We start from the raw sequence: 21,093 nt of genomic DNA on the forward strand, positions 1-21,093 counted from the left end.
TTCCTACAGTTTGATTCTTATTCACATCACCGTCTTTGGAATACTGCTTGCATGATGCCTAGTGTGGTGAACTTTGTGCACAAACTAGAATTTATTTGGCTATATTTTCATTTTGCTCATTGCTGCCTATGTTATTGCACTTTCACTTTCCTCCTTTATTCTGTTTTCATTTCCCCTTTTTTACAATTACTGATCTGTTTTAATTACTGATCTGTTTAAATGTAGGTTAATCACCTAGATAGATTTCATTAATCAATTAGCCCAGTTACTCATTTAATTAACATCCACAGTAAGCAACTAGGTGAGCAATTGTTTACAAACAAAGATAGCTTCTCACATTCATGGGCACTGTTTCAAATGCAACGCTTTGTTCCTAATGGACAATGTCAAACAAAAATATATCAGACAGCTAATATGGATCATTTACATGCATAGTCCTCGGGTAAATTTTTAGTTGAAACAGAATAACTGACTCTTATTGTGTATCAAATTTGGCTTCCCAGAATACAGCTTTGGGGGATATGGGGAGCTGTTGTCCAAAAGGGAAATCTTTCGGAGTGCTGACATTCACTTAGTTTCATGGATTCTGTCCAAACACTTTTTAACTTCTAAGAATACAAAACCATTGCCAGCATGGCTTAGTGATTTGATCATAAGAGTATGATCTGACCAGGATTTAATTCCCTGCTTGGCCCAGAAACCTCTGTGATAGGGTCACATTAGGGAACAATAGTCAGAAATGATTTGAAGGCATACAACAACAACAGCAGCAGCAGCAGCAGCAGCATACAAACTGCTTAAATCAGGTCAGATTATCTATCCATTTAAAAGAATCTCCTACTCTGGCCATGGTTCTCTAGGGTTTTAGGTAGGGGTCTTTCATCCTACTTACTTTCTTGTAGCTGTGTGCTTTCATGACATTTCTGACCTACAGTTATCCTGAGATATAACCCATCGTAAGGTTTTCTCGGCAAAGGCATTTGCTATTGCCTTCTTCTGAGGATGAGAAAGTGTGACCTGCCAAAGTTTATATTGCTGAATGGTCTTAGTCCAACTTGCAGTCTACTACACCACATTAGCTCTCAGATCACCTACTATCTGTTCATTTTAACTTAAAGAAGTAGTCCTATTGTATTGAGCATAAGGGGCATTGCCCACATGAGAACCAGCATTCTCTCCCAGTCAGAAAGGCTATACAGTTTAAACTTAGATTTGGGAGTATAGGTAGCAAACCAGTATATTCCATCTCTGGTCACTCTGTCCTCCACCTCACCAGTTTCACTGCACCAAAGCCTCTATTGAAGATGCCAAGGAGAGAATCTGGCATCTTTGTCACGAATGTATCTGATCTGCCATTCAGCTATGGTTCCCTGAAGTATTGTCCCTTGGTATGTATCAAGAGCATTGTGGAGCTTTGGATGCAAAATGCTTCTGTGAAACTGACCTCTGGTTCCCCTCTGTCTCTGAGGTGCACTCCTTATACTGAGCTGCCATCTTCTCCTAGCTTACTGTGACAATGCAAAAAGAGGAAGAGCTGCCTGCTTGGAGGTTAGTTTGGCGGTCAGTTTATTAGTTTAAGTAGCTCTGTCATGGCATGAAACAGACAAGCAAAGAAACCACAGACTGGTTTACCCACTTACATATCTACTCTCCATGATTGCAAGTCAGCCTGTATTTTTGAGCAGGATGTGGCCAGCCTCCTCTTGGGGAAATGGCGAGGAAAGCAGAGAAGGTGTTAATCCATAGCCTGTGTTAGATACACGGTGCCTCAGATGGATCAGATCTGTAGCCTGCCTGTGCCAACCCCAGGGGACGTGCGGAGGAGAATCAGAGAGACAGAACACACTCTGGTTTCCTCCAGCCTGGAGGGGACACAAAGCACAGGGGACAGCAGCGAGTGACAAGAGCCCAGAATTATTAATAAACGTCTTTGTGTTATCGGCACAGCGGCAGAGCTCTACGGAGAGGGACCGTCACCGTAGCCAATTTATCTGCTTATCTTTTTAATAAGCTGCCTAATTATCTTGCCATCATATCTCCTCTCACTTTGTGGAACTCTTTGCCCTGCTTTTTGTGTTTACCCAACTTCAGGGCTGTCAGTTTAGTTAATGACTCCTTTATCTAGATGGCTGTCTGTACAGTTTAGTTAGTTATCCTTTCGTATATTGTAATCCGTATTTTTTGTCTATCTCATGGTGATATCCAGAATTAAGCAAACTTTGAGTTTCCCCTTTTGGTTCCTTTGTGATCTCCTAAATACACCCATCTTCTGACCCTCAGCTCAATTCCCCTCTCTGTGCCTTTTGCTTCTTCCCTTGTTTCATCTTTTTTTCTTTCCTCTTTTCTTTCCTTCTTATATTACTCCTTTGAGCTTCCCCCCTCCCTTTGTCCTTCTTTTTGTTCATAGTGTATCTTTCCCACACTGTCAGTCATATCTCTTATTTAGGTGACTCTGGACAGAGGGTCCCGAGCATCAAAAGGCACTGTGCAGATATAACATCTGCCCTTTAACATTTTTTGGCAGGAAATAGGATGAAAGAAGCTACAACTGGAAGATTCATATGAAACAACCATGCAACAAAATCTGTGAATAAGCAGGATGGCGGCACAATATAATCCTCACTTGAAATCCTTTTTTTAATTTCCCTTTATTTCACCCCTAGAACTTCCCCTCTAAACAGGGGGGGGGGGGCTCAACCCATTACGCAAAGCAGGCATGTAGCCGGGGGGGGGGGCTTTGGGGGCTTTGAGGGCTTCAGCCCCCTCCCCCCGAAATTCTCATGGTGATCTGCGAAAAGGCCTTACTGGTACATTATTTAGACTGTTATGTTTTTTCATATCATGATCTGATCACCATGCTCAATATAATATGCATGGGGGTATTGGGGTAATGATACAAAAGGTTTGCTAGGGTAGACCCTCTTTCACTCAGACTCAGCCCCCTCCCCCTCCCCCTCATCAAAATCCTGGCTATGGGCCTGATGCAAAGTAAGCATTTGCAGTATAGTTGATTTTGCCCAGGGGCGCTCTTGAGGCGCTCTTGGGGGAAAATAGACCTTATGCGAGTTGTAGTTACTAGGATGTATAGTTCACCTACAATCAAAGAGCATTCTGAACTCCACCAATGATGGAATTGAATGGCACACAGAACTCCCATGACAAACGGAAAATATATATCAGTGATTGGTTGGGGGGTGGGGGGTGGCACCAAAATACTGTTTGCTTACCATTGAAAATTACCTAGGGCCACCTCTGCTTCTAAAACCTGGCATCCCCCTGAAGAGGGCTTGGATATTTTCTTTCCTTTCAGCCACAGGACAGGTGGCTGCTTCAGAAGGGCAGTGCTTTAATATGTGAAGTGGTATAAGGGAGCTGCAATAAGGATTCTGCCTCAGCAAATGAAGATTTTTCTTTTTCCCTGACTTTCTAGAATTACAGAGACTGAGACGTTGAAAATCCTTTATACCTAAAACTTTTTTTGTTTACTGTATTTTTAGCTTTGGTTTTAGCTTTGAATATGTTTTTGGTCAGTTTTTATGGATTTTTAACTGTGAAATTTCATACCATTGATATTTAATTCTGTTTTAATGTTTATATATTTATATATTTTAAATTGTATTGAGATGCATCTAATGTAGCCTGCTTTGAATCTCCTTTGTGGAGAGAAGTGGGGTGTAAATCATCCTCCTCCTCCTCCTCATGCTATTTCCTTGCTTGCATTGCCAGCTCCTTGTCTTTGGATACCTAAACTGTATTTCTAAACACCACAGTTAAGATTTAAATGTGGTGGAAGCTCCTTCCTTGGAAACTTTTAAACAGAGGCTAGATAGCCATCTGTCATGGATACTTTGATTTTGCTTATCCTACATGGCAGGAGGTTAGACTAGATGGCCCATATGATGTCTTCCAGTTCTATTATGCAATGATTCTATATCTGCAGATTCTATATTCTATATTTTGCCTTTTGCTGTTAGAGATAGCCCCATGGAATGACTCTGCAATCTCCATTTTAGGGTGGAACACAGAAGTTGTACAAAGAGGAATGGTAGAATAAGGGGCGTTGGAATGAGTCCCATGAAAGGAATAAGGAAGCATGGCTAAGAAACAAGAAAGAGAGTGATTCTTTCATACTTCCAGTCTATGATAAATTTAAAGCAATGGTTTTGTGAAGAATAAAGGGTTAAGATTTGTAGAGGGGGACCTCAACCTTCCACAGAAGGCATGGGAAGAAAAATACCCAAACCCTGTTGTTTGTTGTTAGGATGGTTGGTTGTCATTAGAGATTATCAGCCTCAGTTGTGTTTTGTGCCTGGAGCTTGGCAAGATTGCTTTTTCAGACCACTACACCTTGAGTCTTCCAGTCAAAACCCTTTAACATGGCCTCATAAAACAACTGCAACCACAGTCCTGCTGTTCTGCCATCTGGGTTGCCTGCTGTGGAGGCCGGGAGTAGTGCCATGTTGTGCAAGACCACCCAATACAAAGACACAGGAGGTCTTGCTTTGGAATCATGTGTGATCTCCTCAAAATATAACACAGGCACACTGAGCAAATGTTGTTTGTTCTAGTCACCAACAGCTTGCTCTACCTCACACATTAATAATAGCGTTTGACTATGAAGAAGAAAGGAGGAGGAGTCAGCCATGGCATGCCTGCAGGAAAACTCCTGAAATTAAGTGACAGATGGTGATGGTCTCAGGTGCCTTCAAGAGGGATCCTGTGGCCTTCCTGCCCATGGGAATTGAGGTGGGATCTGAGACTGAGGCAAAACAGAACAAGGCAGTTGGAGCTCAACTGCAGGAAGATGCAAGAGGCTAAATGGGGAGTGGACAGAGGGATTCACCGCTGGCATTGTTGTAGCAGCACCTCTTCCCTCCCGACAGAACAACTCTGCTGATTAAATAAGTTCACCCTGAAATGCACCCCGGTATTGATTCCTTCTTTTCATCATGTTCTGCATTGGAGAAATGGGCCAGAGATCTAACAGCAAAGCCCTGGCAACAGGCTCTTCCTCTCTTTGCAAATGAGACAGTTAGCAACAGTCAGTTCTTGCATTCTCTCCTGCCCTCCCCCACTCTCTCTATCTGCAATAGGCTCCCCCTGTACATGATAATGGTATATTAAATTGCATTAATTATAGCATTAATACATCCTTAGGGCTTCTGAAGAGCAGCAGCTAATTATACTGTCATAGGAATGCTCTGGGATGTGGTCCCTTGTGGTAGGCAAGCTTGGAATCCGATCAGACTTTTGTTGAGAGGGAGGAACCCAAAGGAAGAGACGATGGCCAGGGCAGGTTTTTAAAAGATTGTTTCTGTTCTGGGCACAGGTATAGGAAGCAGCCTATGATTACCATTTTTATTGAGTCTCAGGAAACATCAACCAAACAAAGTGAGGACATTTGGAAACACCCACAAACCCTGGGTGCACAAAAGCATTTAGAGTTGAATGTCTCTGTTCCAAATATATCCGCAGCCCTAATGACCATCTGCTGTATTGCCCCAAATACATCCTCCCTGTTCTGTGTTAACACTTGCAAAGTGTCCATGTGTCTGTCAGGCAAAAATTAAGGTGTTCAACTTATCTGACTCCCCCATCTCACCCTAAGAGTCTCACAGCACGTCTCCTAGTCTCATTTTATCAGGGTCCTTTTTTTCTTTGATAGAGGAAAAAGGCTTTGAAATCTCTAGGTTCCAAATCCGAAGTTTAGGAATGCAAAGGCTTAGAGGTTATTTATTTTATTTATGTCAGGCAACCAAACAGTTGCATTACATTAGAGGTGAGAAGCATGTTTGTTCTGAGAATTAAGACGCACACATCCTGACACCAAAAAAGAACCCATTTTGGAGGTGCAGAATCTAAAAGGAGGAGATCCATTTGTTTTATGGAGCTATAATGCAAGGATGAAACAAATGTCCACTGTAAGAAACAGGCCCTGAAATCATGTGTAGCATTAGCATAACATCATTACATAAACAAGAGAGGCTTATTGTATGTTTAGCAGTACCACAAGAATGTTAGGAGAATGTTATCTCTCCCTCTCTCTCAATCTTTCTGTTAAACCTACTGCATATTTACAACATATCCCTAGGCTGTAAATAAACCAGTTTTCACTGGATATTGCCATATTGTATAACTATCAGCCAGACTGAGTACTGGAGTATGTGGTGGTCACCAGGGGTTTCTGTATGAGATCAGTTATTCAGATCTATGTCAATCTGGTTTCAGTTCTGGTTATGGAACAGAGACATTTTTAGTAAACTTGTAAAGATGCCCTATAACATGAATGGGACAGGAGAATTGTGTCATTTAAAAAAATCCTGCTTGATCTTACAACATTAGATCCCATTAGCTATGGTATTCTGGGCCAGCTTGCTGGGATGGAACTTGAAAGCCCTGCTTCATTTCTCCTGGAAAAGCAAGTAAAATGGTGATACTAGGGAATTCCTGTTAAATCCCTTGGATCTTGGCCTGTGGAGATCCTCAGGTTTTGGTACTGTTCCCCATAGTTTTAAACATAAGCATGAGACCACTGGAAGTTTTGGAATCATCTGACGTTTTGGAATTGTGTCATCAGCATGCAGATGACACCCAACTCTATTTCTCTTTGCCATCTCCATCCAAGGTATGGTCCCAAACAAGTGCATGACATCACTAATGGACTGGATGAAGGCAAACAAACTGAATCTCAATCCAAACAAGACAGAGGTGCTCCTGGTCAGTCAAAAGGCAGATCAGTAGTCCCATTTGGGTTATTGTAACTCTATACGTGGCTTGCTTTGAAGAGTGGTCCAAAGACTTGCTGCCAGATTTTTAACTGGGGCTGGCTACAGCGAGCACACAATTCCCTTATTGCAACAGCTCCACTGGCTACCAGCCCATTTCTGCACACAATTCAAAACCCTGGTTATGACCTATAAAGCCCTATATGGGTCATGTCTAGGTTATTTGAAGGGCTATGCTCTCTCATACAAACATTCTTTTGTTTTGAGATCTGTCAAGACCCTATTTTCTATCCTGCCATCCTCAAAGACACATTGGGTGGGAACATGGGAGAAGGCCCTCTTGTGGTTGCTCCTTTTCTAGAGAGGCCAGGTTGACAGCATCCTGACTCTTTTTTTTTTTTTTTTTTGCAATCAAGTAAACATGTTTTTTAATCAGGCCCTTTCATAATTTATTTATTAGGGGAAACAGTTCTTGTATAAGGTGCTGGACTTCATTTTTATTTTTATTTTGTGTAATTTGTTTTGACAATGTCAAATCTTACAAGTGACTTAATTGGTTCCTAACCTTTGTACATTACTCATTTTTAACTACATTTTAAATTTTGTGACACCCACCCCCCCAAAGAAAATCCCAAACTGGGGTAAATTTTGAACATACGACTACTACTGCTACTACTACAAACAAGAATGCTAATGCATACTCACTCAGATGTAAGTTCTACAGGGTTCCATGGGACTAGCATGTATGTGAATTCAAGTTGTCCACCAATTTGACCCCATGAATTGCACAAGGTTCTTTTAGGCAAGAATCACTCAGAAGTGGTTGTGATTGTTCCTTCCTCTGAAACATAGGTTCTATCCACACGGTTATACAATGTCATTTTAAACTGCATTATATGGTCAGTATAGAGTCATATAATGCAATTCAGTGCAGGTAAACTGCATTATTTCAGTTACACTGACCATATAATAAAATCTTAAACTGAATTATACAGCAGTATAAGTTGAGTCCTAGTCTACAGCACCTGACATTTGTTGGCAGTCTCCCATCCAGATGCTAAGCAGAACTGACCTTAGCTTCCAAGAAGAGGCAAGATCTGGTGCCTTCAGGGTATGTAGAGCCATCTCTATGGGCCCGACTCCCAAATAAAAATGTGTAATACTGCTTCCTTAATGTTTAACAACTCAATGTGCTATTGAGCCACAATAACACCTTCACCCCAAAAGATTTATAGTTAATCAATGGCTCAGAAATCAATATATATTTCCTTTAAAAGAAGACCCTTACAGGACTTGCGTAAGTTCAAAGCATCAGAAGATCGAGACCAAACCACCAGCAGCTCTAAACGCCTAAACTCTATTGCATCTAACCCTGTAATAAATTGCATCTACTTTATAATTTTGTGTAATTTGTATCTTTCAACTGTGTACTGTATCTATTTCTTATATATGAAATATATATAAAATGCTTCTTAGAAATGCATCAAAATGTAACAGCCACCCCTCTGTGACACTGTTCAGATAATCTTCTGGGAATGGAAAAGGTCGGGCAAATCCCACTGGCTATTTCCCAAGCCAGATAATCATCGGATTCTTAGTGTGTATGCAAAGATAGATGACTTCTTTGTCAAAGGTTGGTCCAAGTAACATAAAGCTGAGAATCTGCCGCCCCTTCATGGAAACAGAAGCTTAGAGTATATGCATTCGTTAACACTTTTATTGACAGCCAACCCTTTGATTACCCAAGATCAGCACCTTTATCCCTTGCGTCCTGCATCTTTGTTTCTTAAGATCCATATCTTTGTTTGGCACAGAACATGACATTTGAGCTAATCAAAACCCCATCACCATATCTTTGCCATTTGTTTTCCCTGGACTGTGCGCTCCCAGGGGGCATTTCTTCAGCTGACCAATTCCTTGCTGCCATTCTCCTTCCCAACCAATCCCGGGATGGATCCTAGCCTACCCTTTTTCAGCCAATCAGAGGAGGGAGCAGGAAATCTGAATAGATGTCAGAACTGTATAAGATTTCTTATATGTCTCTGTTTCAGAGAAATAATGTAATAGCTGAGAAAGACTTAGGCCCTTTCTACACTGCCATATAAAATCCAGATTATCTGCTTTGAAGTGGATTATATGCCATCATAAACTCATATAATCCAGTTCAAAGCAGATAGTGTAGATTATCTGCTTTGATCATCTGGATTATGTGGCAGTGTAGAAGGGGACAAAGTGAAAAAAGTATGGATTTCCTACTAATAGGCCATAGCTACTGCAGTAACTTAATGAAGAAAATAGAAACAGTACTTCTCTTTTGGTTTCAAACTTGTGTTCTTATGTTGTTTTTCTATTGGCATCACAGCCATCTTTCTTCCAGGCCTTTCATCTGATAGGCAACACCTCAATCCTACTCCTGTTTCCTATTCAAGGCTATTCTGTTCTCACTTCCCCATTGCAAGCCTAAAACATACTGTGACTCTCAGCATCACACTCTACACCCCTCCCAGCTGTCTCCCCTTCTTTTCCATGGTACCTGGATTGAGACGTCACTGTAGGAACCTCCAATAACCCCTGTGATGGCTTGGGGAACATCATCGTGGATGGCATAGGACCCGTCAGGGCAGATGTGCTCAGAGCCATCGACCCTGGTGAGAGAGGCACGGACGAAATCCAGCGACTGCTCTAAGGCGTAGGTGTCCTTGGAACAGGTGTCTAAGATGTGCGCCCCTAGCTTGATGCCTGGAAGAATATGCTGGTTTTTGTTGATTTCGTCTAGGGCAAACAACATGGCCTCAAGACGTTGGATGCCACGGTGTTCATTGATTTTGCCACACTCTTCTGTAGGGTTACCTTTCTCATGAACTGGAAACAAGCCTCCAATAACCAGGTCTCCTTCCAAGCTGATCTCCTTCTTGGTTGCCACACTGTAGCTGGGATTGTGAATAATGCCATGGCAGACAATGGGACAGACCAGCAGAATCCATAAAGTGGGAGAGAAGGCCATTGTGCTTCTCCAAAGAGGCAGGAAAAGCCCCTCCAAACCACCAGGGGCCCCTAGTCAGGGCAAAGATCTTGAGTGCTATGTCATTTGCAGTGGGTAACTGAAACAGGAACAAGAGTCCAAGCTGTCACCAAGAGGACAGATGGCTTAGAGGACCAAGCACTGAGTTCAAGGGCCCACTTGAGGGAGCTTCAGCTTCAGACAAACTGTAGAAGAAGCAATCACTGCGAGAAGATTTACTTTTGCTAGCCACTGCGGAGGAGGAAATGCACAGCACCTTGGAGGGAAGACGAGAAAAAGACAAAGAGAGAGAAAATTATTTGCAATGCACAATAAATAAATAAATAAATAAATAAATAAATAAATAAAGGAAAAGACTTTTCTGTTCTGGATTTGTAGCTTTCCAGTGAGGCCTGGCATTATAAATACAAGCTTCCTTCTATGTTTGCAGTTTTGAATTTTACAGATTTGATTATTCATAGATTTAATTAAAATATTATTTCTTAGAATTTCTAGGTCCTCCAATGTGACTCCAAGGACAACATCTTCTAGTCATGCTTGAGAACCTAGAGAGTTTTTGCAAGAACACCTTTCTTTGAATATCTGTGTCTTCCAATGTGATTCTATAATCAGCTTTCAGCAAAAAGTGACTATAGAGTCATGCAGGAAGACCTAGAAATTTGTAGAGGTATTCCCTCAGGTAAAACCAATGTCATTATGGACTATGGACATGCTTGATGGAGTCTCTAACTACAGAATTCGGCTCAGATAAGGCCACCAGGCTGTTATTGAAACAGAAACAGATTTTAATTAATTAATGCGATTTCATGTTTTAAATGTATGCAATTCTTGGATTTTATTATGTATTTTATTATGTGTACATTGGAGGCATCGAATTGTTGCCGGCTCGAAGCCGCCCCGAGAAGGGCGGGATACAAATACCTGAAAAAAACAAACAAATAAATATTTGCATGTTTTCACTTTCACGAGGGTCCCGTGCCCCTAACCTCAGTGAATGTGGAGGGTTGACAACAGTATATTGATATTTCTGTTGGGGAATCTCTAAAACAGACATTCCAGACTCAGAATAGTTCTTGAGGAAGAAAAGTACTGAGAAGAAGCTGGAATCAAGTTTTCCAGTGGGTTATGTTAGCCCCAGATAACATATTCTTTTAGATTTTTTAGACCATAACATCTGAATCTTATTGGTTGTTCTCACAGACTGGCAACGTCATACTCTCAAACTGTCTTAATTTGGCAAGGATAATCCCAACGGATCCTGTCATCCTACTTTTTCATCTGATTTTAAAATGTCCCAGTTTTTCTCTTCTTCTCTTACATTGCTTCAATTATTGGAAATTAGGTACAAAGTACAAAAGTATTTGCATTAGGGTGCTTCCAGATAGCCCCATAATTCGGGACAAACAAGTGGGGCAAGAAATTGCAGTACCTGACAGCAAGTCCAAACATGGAGCTGTAAGTCCTTGTAAATGCTCTCCTGGCATCCTGACATGTTTGTTTATAGCCAAATAGGGGACATCCAGCAGAATATATATTTACTTTGAATATATATATATTTTAATTGACTCTCCAAGATGCACTGGACCTCATGTGCTGAATGTGCATACAAGCAGATTTTTTGTCATCTCTCCTCGCCCTCCTGTAGCCTTTACTTATACATTCTTGAAAGCCATTTCCCTTTGGGGTCCCTTGGCTGCGATGCTGGTGCCCACTGTGTTAATTCAAGCTCTGTTTATTTATTTATTTATTTACTTACTTTACTTATATACCGCTGTTCTCAGCCCGAAGGCGACTCACGGCGGTTCACAACAAATAAGAACAGCAAAAATTCAATGCTACAGTGTAAAAAACAGTCAACAACCTAACACATTACACAATTAATAAGCAATTACTACAATAACCATTCACTATCGTCAAGTCATCAAAAACATAATCCAGATTCGTCATCCATTGTTCCATTCCTATGTTCATTACCTATCATTGCACTGATTATTCGAACGCCTGCTCAAACAGCCAGGTCTTCATACAGAACAAAGGAATTGTTGCAGAGAGCTCTCATGAGAATTGCTGTCCTCTCGTGCTTCCCTTTAGCCTCCTGTGTGTCCGTGGCTCCATTTCTTTACAGCCTTCATCAGCCGTTTTGGGATTTTAAAATGTGCACATGCACTGAGGCAGTCCACACCAGCAGATAGGAACAAAGTAATGTTTTCCCTGAGTGCAGGGATACAGCGTGATGAGAATATGCACACTAAATTCAACTGGATCTACCCTGCCCTATCTCCCGGTATCTGATCCCAAATTATTGGTTTTGAACTTTGTTATATGAGTCTATGCTGCCATATAATCTGGGATCAGATCCTGGTATATAGGGCAGTATATATCCAGTCTTCATGTCATATATGATGTTGTGCATGGCTTGCCAGACTGAAAACTGGAGAGGAATCCTGTACCTTTGATGGTTATATAGAAAAGGGAATTTCTGCAGGTGTTGCTTGTTGCCTGGTTGCATGATGTGCAACGAACAAGAGATATATGAGATCAATGTTGACTCCCACGACCCTAGTTGTGGGAGTTGTAAGGGGGATTGTTTTATTTTATTGTAAGGAGGACTCAGCACTGTTAACTGCTCCTTGGAGAACTGACATTTTCATTTTATTTGTTTGGAAAGCAGATATAAAACAACAACAACAGTTGATCTTCATTTGCAGACAACTCCAAAAGGGCACATTTGCTACCACCCGTGGCTGCTGCTGATATTGAGCCAGTTAGCCAGGAGGTAGAAATAAAAACCATCCTGGTGACAATCCTAGTAGTTTATTGTAAATAACACTGGTGCCGTTATTCCATTTTAGACCCTGCAGAATATCATATATGACCTTTATTTCAGAATAAGCGAAATCCACTGAACAAGAGCCTTAGCTTCAGATTGCTCTGTATTTTTCAGATGGTCAGATTTAAGATGCCCTTTTCTTGAAAAGGAAGACATCCCTGGTTTGGAATGTTCCAGAGTTCCTTGTAACCATGGTAACTTGAAGACAGACAGACAAACAGACAGGAATGGATGCATGTGTGCAGCACCAGCTTTACCACCAACTAATGCTGTTAAATCCACACAGAGAACAGCCTGCCCATCCTTTACCCTTGTGCATTTTGCACAGTGAATCAGTCACTGTGGTTTGGGTTGCTCAACCTGAGCACATTCAATGAATTGCTTGGATTTTGGATCCAAAGCCTTTCTGGACAGAGCTTCTCTTGTTCGCCCACAGCCAATATGTCTGATAGCTCCGTTGCGTGGTCCTGCTGCTGAGGGAAATGAAGAGCATGTGTGTGTGCTTTTAAGCCCGTTAGGTTCACACCACATCCTACTCTCCCATTTATCAGCTTGCCCTTGTGATCAAGGACTTTACTGCACGAGGCTCCAAAGATGGGTCATGGTATTTGCAAAACCCACCTTGCTTTGAGTTGGAGTACAACAGGATAACTCTCTTCCTATGGTACTACACCTTTCTTAAATCCTTTCAGATTTTTAAAAAATCTTATCACAGCTACTGGGATATAACTTCCCCCAATCTATCCATTGCCCCCCTTTTAATATATTTTTCCTGGAACAGTTGTACAGTCTCGCAAGACTGGGACATCACCAGTTAATTACACCCACATTTCCCAAGTTCACAAGCACTCCACATATAAACACTGAAAATATTAATAAAAATCTAAAGATACATTTTGCAATTCCAAGCCTTTTGCTATTTTGTGTATTTTGCAAGGGGGATGTGTACTTTTGATTGGCAAACTTTCTTTAGGACTGCACAAGCATGCATAACTTTTTGCAAAAAGGATGAAGGAAGTCTTACAAACAGAAAGGAAATGATCTAAAAGAGAAATCCCTATCTCATGAAACTGCAGTTACATGAATAAGAAAAATTAAAGGGGAAGCAAACAACGCTCAAAGCGTGAAGTTATGATTTTGCAGCCAACAGACCTCTTATCCTGTTTAGTGGAAGGGGAATGGCAAGCAACTTAGAGACAGGGATGTGAAGTCATTGAAACTGATGCCCACAATATGTCCCTAAGATTACATCCGTGTTCTAAACTCACTGCAGCAGCACTTTGCACTTATCACACCACCCGAAAACACTTTAGAAGTGCTTTCTGAAACCTAAAAACAAGAGTTCTCCCATTTATTGAAAGTACAGCCTGCAAATGACTTGAAGGCTGCTTTGAGGTGGCTTAACAAAGACATGGTGCAGTTGTGAGTGCTTCCAATAATTGCTAGGGAACTCTCTATCTATCTATTTGCAGTATTTGTATATTTATTTATTTATTTATTTATTTATTTGGGGGTTCTTTTACCCCGCCCTTCTCACCCCGAAGGGGACTCAGGGCGGCTTACAGGAGCAAGGCACAATTTGATGCCTGCATCATAATTACAACAATTCACAATTGACATGCATACAATATAACCATAAAATCAATAAAATCATTAAAACCAAATACAAACCCATTTTCTCCTCTTACATGGTCAGTGTTTGTTAGCACCTAGATCTCGTTTTTCGTTCCATTCGTCCATCCTGCTGGTCTTACTTGCCTGATTGACTGATTTAATTGCCAGAGTGCCCAAAGGCCTGGTCCCATAACCAAGTTTTCACCCTCCTCCTGAAGGCGAGGAGGGATGATGATGCCCTAATCTCCCCCGGGAGTGAGTTCCACAGGTGGGGGGCCACCACTGAGAAAGCCCTGCTCCTCGTCCCCACCAGCCTCACTTGTGACAGTGGTGGGGTCGAGAGCAGGGCCTCCCCAGATGATCTCAGACTCCGGGGTGGGACATAGAGGGAGATACGTTCGGACAGATACACTGGACCGGAACCGTATAGGGTTTTGTAGGTCAAAACCAGCACCTTGAATTGTGCTCGGAACTGAATCGGCAGCCAGTGGAGCTGGCACAACAGGGGGGTGGTATGCTCCCTGTATGTCGCTCCGGTGAGCAATCTGGCTGCCGCTCGTTGGACTAATTGAAGTTTCCAAACAGTCTTCAAGGGCAACCCCACGTAGAGAGCGTTGCAGTAGTCTATTCGGGATGTAACAAGAGCGTGGACCACCGTGGCCAGATCAGACTTCCCGAGGTACGGGCGCAACTGGTGCACAAGTTTTAGTTGTATACCCTCCCTTCTCAACCCTGAAAGTGACTCAAGGTGATTGACAGTGTTGGCAACAATTCAATACAATTCAATTTGATTCAATGCAATGTTGGCAACAAATCTGAATCCACACTACAAACCTCATGTGATAATCTCCCAAGTATCCACAGATGAAGGCAAACAAGCAAGGAAGACATCCTATCTAGAATCAGCAATGCAAAAAACGTAGTTGACTGTTGCCTCTTTTGCCCATTCCCTGCTGTTCTTTTTCCTTTCTTCCTTTTCTCTGCAAGCATAGTGGGAAGTTGAGGTCCGAGGCTCAGATTAATGAAATTTCAGAGAAGGAAGCAGATATAGAAAGTGTACGGAGATACAGGATGTCTTGTAGGAGGTGGGTAAATCTTTCTTCTGACCACCAACTGGCTAAAGGATTTAAGATGCTGGAAGAGGGACACATAGTGGGAAAGGATCAAGGGTTCAAGACCCCCGAAGGATAGAAAATTCTCTTTTTGTCCAAGGGCTGGGAGGGCCCGGGACATGCAAAAAGGGCAACTACAACTGCCATGATTCTAGCCATAGATCTGGGAAGCAGGAATGGAGAGTTTAGCTTCCAGCAGGGAAGAGGCAAAAAGGCTGCCACCGTGCCCCAACTTTTACACCTTTATTTTAAAAGAAAGTCATAGCAAAACACTGGCACCTGTGCTTCAAAGTACCTTTATGGTGCTGGGATTTGAGAAGATACTGAGGCATTAGCCCCTAAATCTATCATATTCCTTGATTTACTCCAAAATGATGTGCAATGGGGATGTACCATTCTGACGCAAAGATGCAAAAGTTAAAAGCCAAGTGTTTGCGCAAAATTCCATGGCTATCTAGGAGAGGCAGTGGCAATGCAGACGATGAGATGACAGCACAGGCAGGGCTGATGTGGTCTCAACCCATCTGGGCAATGGCACTGGAATTCAGGGCTGTTCCAAGCCAGATTTACACTGCCTGATATAGACAAGACCTGGATCTTGGTCACAGCTGCTGATGCTGCCATGTAGCTTCCTACTAGTTTGCATTGAATGGATTCTGAAACAAAAGCTTCTCCCTGTGCAGAAGCAAAGGGGACACAGATAGAGGGCAGTAAATGAAGCAGAAGCAGCTGGAACACACCACCCAGGAATGAATGACTCGTAGGTATTTGGAAGGAACAGATCTCAGTGCCAAGAGAGCAACTGTTCTCAAAAAGCCTCCATTTGCTACGGGGGCAGGGTAGAGAGATTGCAGTGGATGAGGATATATACTTCCTTTCCCTGTTGGAAGGGATCGGACTGGGAGGGTGCATGTATCTTCTGTCCCAAGGATTCATGCTCAATAGCTTTCGACCAGCACCATCAGTGAGGAGAGAGTTAACTTTCTCTTACCTGCCAATGGAAATGAACATTTCCATTGTAAGTGGGAACTCTGATCACCCCTGTTATTGAAGAGTTAAGGTAGGGATGAATCCCCACATTTAGAGAAAGCTCTGCAAAAAGCATTCTCCCTTTGTCTTTTCTTTACTTACCTTCTATATGGGTGATCAATTTTGGCCCTGCTAGGTGTTGGTCTGAAAAGTGGCATTTCACTTTTGAAGACTAAGGCAATTGTCTCGAGTACAGAGGTATCAATTTTCCAGGCTGTCTGCCATCTAAAAGATCAACAGAGCTGACCCCACATAGCTTCTAAGATCAGACAATCTGGTGCTTTTAGGGCATAGTATCCTTAAAAATGAACTTTTCTGAGCTTTAGCAATGGTACAGTATCTTCCATCAAACCTGAGGCAGGAGGCTGGTTTCATAGGTCCAGGTCAGATAGTGTGGCACACATAGCCCTGTCCTTCAACAAAGAGGAATCGCTGTGGACTTCACAAGAAACAAGTCATAACCAGAGCAATCACCACCTTCTACCTAATGATTGGGCTGGCCCTAGCAACATGGCCAAAGTTATATATTTGTAAATTCAGTAGTTTTCAACAGGGATCCAATAAGTGTAAGGTCATATATGATCACATTTACTGCTGCTATTCCCCTTGTGGCACAGTCAGTCTTCAAAATTATTACTTTTTCTCTTGAAGCACAAAGGCATTTATCATAATTGTAGTTGATTAAAGATTTATAGCATTAGAGTACGAGGGATGAGAATTTGCAGAAGAGACAGGCAATAAAGTCCAATCTTCAGACAGTCAGCATCCAAGGAACAATTTCAGATCTTTCCTTACCATTGAACAAAGGGGCTGATTGCAGCCTCAGAGCATGCAACACTAGTTGTAAATAACATGGAATGTCTTTGTATGTTTTCATTCTTGCTTTAATCATTCATCCGTCAACACTTGCAGCAATATAAAAGCAAATTCAGCGGCAATTAGTTTTACAATGCTGTCACCCTAGCAATTATTTTAAAATGGGTAATAACTTGCTCAGAATATATTATCTCAGGAAGAGCAGGTGGAACGTTTTCTCGAAAAATAGACATTGGTTTGTACGGTGATCCTCAGAAACAAGGCCTCAACAGGAGTAATGATAATGTAAATCCTTGGGAAAGATTATGGAGTTGAGATGTGGTCATATAAAATTTGGGGGGAAATCATTATTTTTAATGGGCCCTTGCTGCATGTATTATTAGTTTTGTAATAGGAGTAATTGAAATAAGGAACACTTCAATTATGTAAATCCTCATGTGAACCATTTGGTGGTGTATCTATCTAGAGGCCTCCTTTGAAAGGAGTAAGTGCTGGGTGGTTATAAATTTTGCTACTTTAGTTCTTCATTTGTGTTTGTTTTTAATTCTCCCATTGTTCCAAACTATTTGCTAACCATTCCCAGAAACATTTCATTGAATTGGATTTTTGTTATTACTTATGAGACATATAGAAACAATAGGCTCCCAACTTTTGCCACTTTTCTTTCATTCTTAAAGAGTTTTAGTGTTACAATACATCAAGTCAAAATGGCACATTTGCACTAAAAGAAATAATAATTCAGAAGAAGAATTTCCCTTTAAAATGACAGGACCATTTCAGCAAACCATATTCCAGTTATATAAAAAAGCAGTTTCCAAAAGCTGAAGAAACTTTGCTACTACCTAATCCAAGATATGACTCCTAGTAGCCACTTACTGTGGAATGATATGTAATTTGCATTTTTCCAGAAGTGGTTTTTTTTTTCTTTTTCTTTTTGCATCATCTAATAGTCCCAAACGGTTGGGAATAGCAACTCCTATAATAGTTATTTGTTATGTATATAATTCAGATTTCTTACTGTATTGTATATGTGTATATTGGTGCAGTTTTCCTTAACTCTATGTTGTGGGAGAGACTGCAGACCATGTGATCAGATCTGGGACTATCCAACTCAGACTCCATTTTAGAAAGTCAGACTCCATTAAACTCTCAGAACAGAGAGATGGTTTAGACTTTGGTCTGTTAAGATCATAAGAAAGATTCCCTGTTTTGTCTGGACAGATAAATTACTTCAAATTCTATCTAACTGGATTAACAAGTTATATATCTGTATGTTGAATACATGAAGTTTGCAAGTAAATTAACTATGTTACTTCAACGAAGACTACTTATTTTTGTCTCTTGAGAGTATGATTTAAACCAAATATATTTTATGGGAGTGTAGATGTTTTTGGGCACTGAAAAGAAGACTTCTGAAACTCTGCTTTTTTGTGCATTGGCATATTTTTGTTCCTAACAGTTCAAAGAGATATCTAGGTAAATCAATCTAACAGCTGAGGAACCTTATTGCCTTTCATGAATACTAGTGGATATTTACCACTAAGGAGAAGATTGACCCAAGCGAGTTTTAACTCTTCCCAGGAAGATCATACTTTACAAAAGGTCACAATCTCTAACAAGATCATGCCTTTCCAAAAGGTTATTATTCCAAATAGCATGAATGCCAATTAATCTCCAAAAGGGTCATGCTTCCTCCATCGCCTCCATCACCCAACCAATCAATTGTCAGCATAGCAACCAGAAACCAACCTGAAACCATGGGTTTGACTGAAATGGAATGAATTAAGCATACTTGGAAGCATACCTGGTTTTCCCAAAAGGTTATGAATGCCATTTTTTAAAAACAAACTCCTAAATCAATCGAACCTTTTTCACACCAGAAATGGATTTGAGGACACTTTAAAGTAGTTTTTTAAAAGATTGTTTTAATCCATGTTGAATCCAGAGATCTTCAGGGCAGAAAATTGGTCCCTGGAGGTCCTGTGGTTGTCGACCTCTGCATGGACCCTGATGAGTCTCTAGGCAATCCTGGAGCATTTGTATCCTATTTATTTGCATGAGGCTACTTTAAATATGATGGAATCAACCTATCTCAAAGCAAAACGGTTAAAAACAAATCCCTTCATTTTCTAGCAGTCAGTTTAAACATAACTACAGTTTTTAAAAGACCTGCAAAGATGAAATATTTACTCCCAGGCTTCAGTTAAAAAGTGCTAAAGCATCTCTTTAAGTGCCGCACACCAGGTGTGTGCTTGGTAGTTTAAATAATTGCTGTCACTTTCTTCTCAAAGCATCGTCTGATAGTCTGCAATTAAAAATGTCAATATATATGTTACAAGAATTGCAGAAAATTCCCAGCGTGAACAAAATCATTGTTAATGTTTCCACAATTGTCTCCTGATACTGGAAAACAAAATTGCACTGTGTAAAAATACTACAGTCCAGCTTTCCATGGAGGTAACCATCTACTTATGCATCAGCTTGCAAAATGACTTAGGAAGTCAAGTTCCTTACCCAATAGCTAAAGGGAGTAAGAGTTTGTTTAGACAAAAATGCAAATTCCACCTAAATTCAATGGCAAATCCGCCTGTAACTTCATTTCACTGAACTCTAAGGGGAAAGCAACAGCTGTGGTGAGCAACTGTAGCCCCTGTTCCTTCGCTCTGTGAATCTGCTCCATGTTTTTTCCTACAGGCCTTTCTTTTTCTTTCTTCTCACTCCTGCCAAAGGGTTTGGCAAATTGATGCTGATCATTATTACAATCACCCTAGTGCTATAAACAGAAGTGCTTCCCTCCTAATGGGGACTTAATTATAAAATTAAACAATTATAATATCATTTCCCTTAATTGAGTCTATAAGCAATTCGATCTCAAAGGCAGCAAGACAAACGTACACATGGTCCTTCAGGCGACACTGTAAGAACTCACCAATCACCATCCTTATCTGTGAAGGCAGAGAAACCTACCTAAGTCATCTAATGGCCCTTCCACACAGCCATATAACCCAGAATGTCAAGGCAGAAAAACCCACAATATCTGCTTTGAACTGGGTTATCTGAGTTCACACTGCCATATATTCCAGTTCAAAGCAGAAAATGTGGGATTTTATTCAACTCTGGACTTAAGTTGTTTATCAACTTATTGGGATCCCATACCTTTTTCCTAGGGGTTTCTTAGACAATGAATAATCTGAAATAGTTTGGCAGTTTCTTCCTCTAAAATGTAGCCTACTGCATCTGGCATTTGTTGGTGGTCTCCCATTCAAGTACTAACCAAGGCTAGCCCTGCTTAGCTTTCAAGATCAGTGAGAATATTATTCCTTTAGGGCAGGTATGGGCAAACTTCAGCCCTCCAGGTGTTCTGGACTTCAACTCCCAGAAATCTCAACCAACTTGCCAGCTGTTAGGAACTGTGGGAGTTAAAGACCAAAACAACCGGAGAACCGAAACTCACCCATGCTTTAGGGTATTTAGGTCATAGAATCATAGAGTTGGAAGAGACTTTGTGGGCCATCCTGTCCAACCTCCTGCCAAGAAGCAGAAAAATCGCATTCAAAGGTCTACACTCTTGCCACTGTTAAATCAGAGGAAGCTAACTGTTGCCCTTCATATATATTTTTGCATTACAACTCACATCAGCCATGGTCATGGTAATAGTAGTAGTAGTAGTAGTAGTAGTAATAATAATAATAATAATTTATTTATTTATAGACTGCCTTCTCTCCCCCAAAGAGACTCAGGACAGTTTACATGTTTTAAAAAGGGCAAACATTCAATGTCCTTAGCAAATACAAACACCTCGGAATAATACAAAATAATAACCATGGACAAAAGAAAAATTAACATAAAAATGAAAAACAGAATATGAATAATCAAATAATCTAATAACATAGAGAATGATTAAAATAGATAACATGGCAATCGTGATGGTTCTTTCACATGTAC

The 21,093-nt window shown here is 41.0% G+C and overlaps 1 protein-coding gene across 1 annotated transcript in view; it reads right to left on the bottom strand.

Moving 5' to 3' along the window:
- Positions 1 to 21,093, bottom strand: part of GRM2 (glutamate metabotropic receptor 2) — a 135,364-nt gene that overhangs the window by 58,554 nt on the left and 55,717 nt on the right. The window contains exon 2 of the mRNA XM_060765818.2: positions 9,259 to 10,003. Coding sequence (XP_060621801.1) covers positions 9,259 to 9,729 — 471 coding nt within the window. The 5' untranslated portion in view covers positions 9,730 to 10,003. The remainder of the gene's footprint in view (positions 1 to 9,258; positions 10,004 to 21,093) is intronic.

Source organism: Anolis sagrei, chromosome 2 (genome assembly GCF_037176765.1).
Source record: "Anolis sagrei isolate rAnoSag1 chromosome 2, rAnoSag1.mat, whole genome shotgun sequence".
In the NCBI taxonomy this organism is placed as follows: domain Eukaryota; kingdom Metazoa; phylum Chordata; class Lepidosauria; order Squamata; family Dactyloidae; genus Anolis; species Anolis sagrei.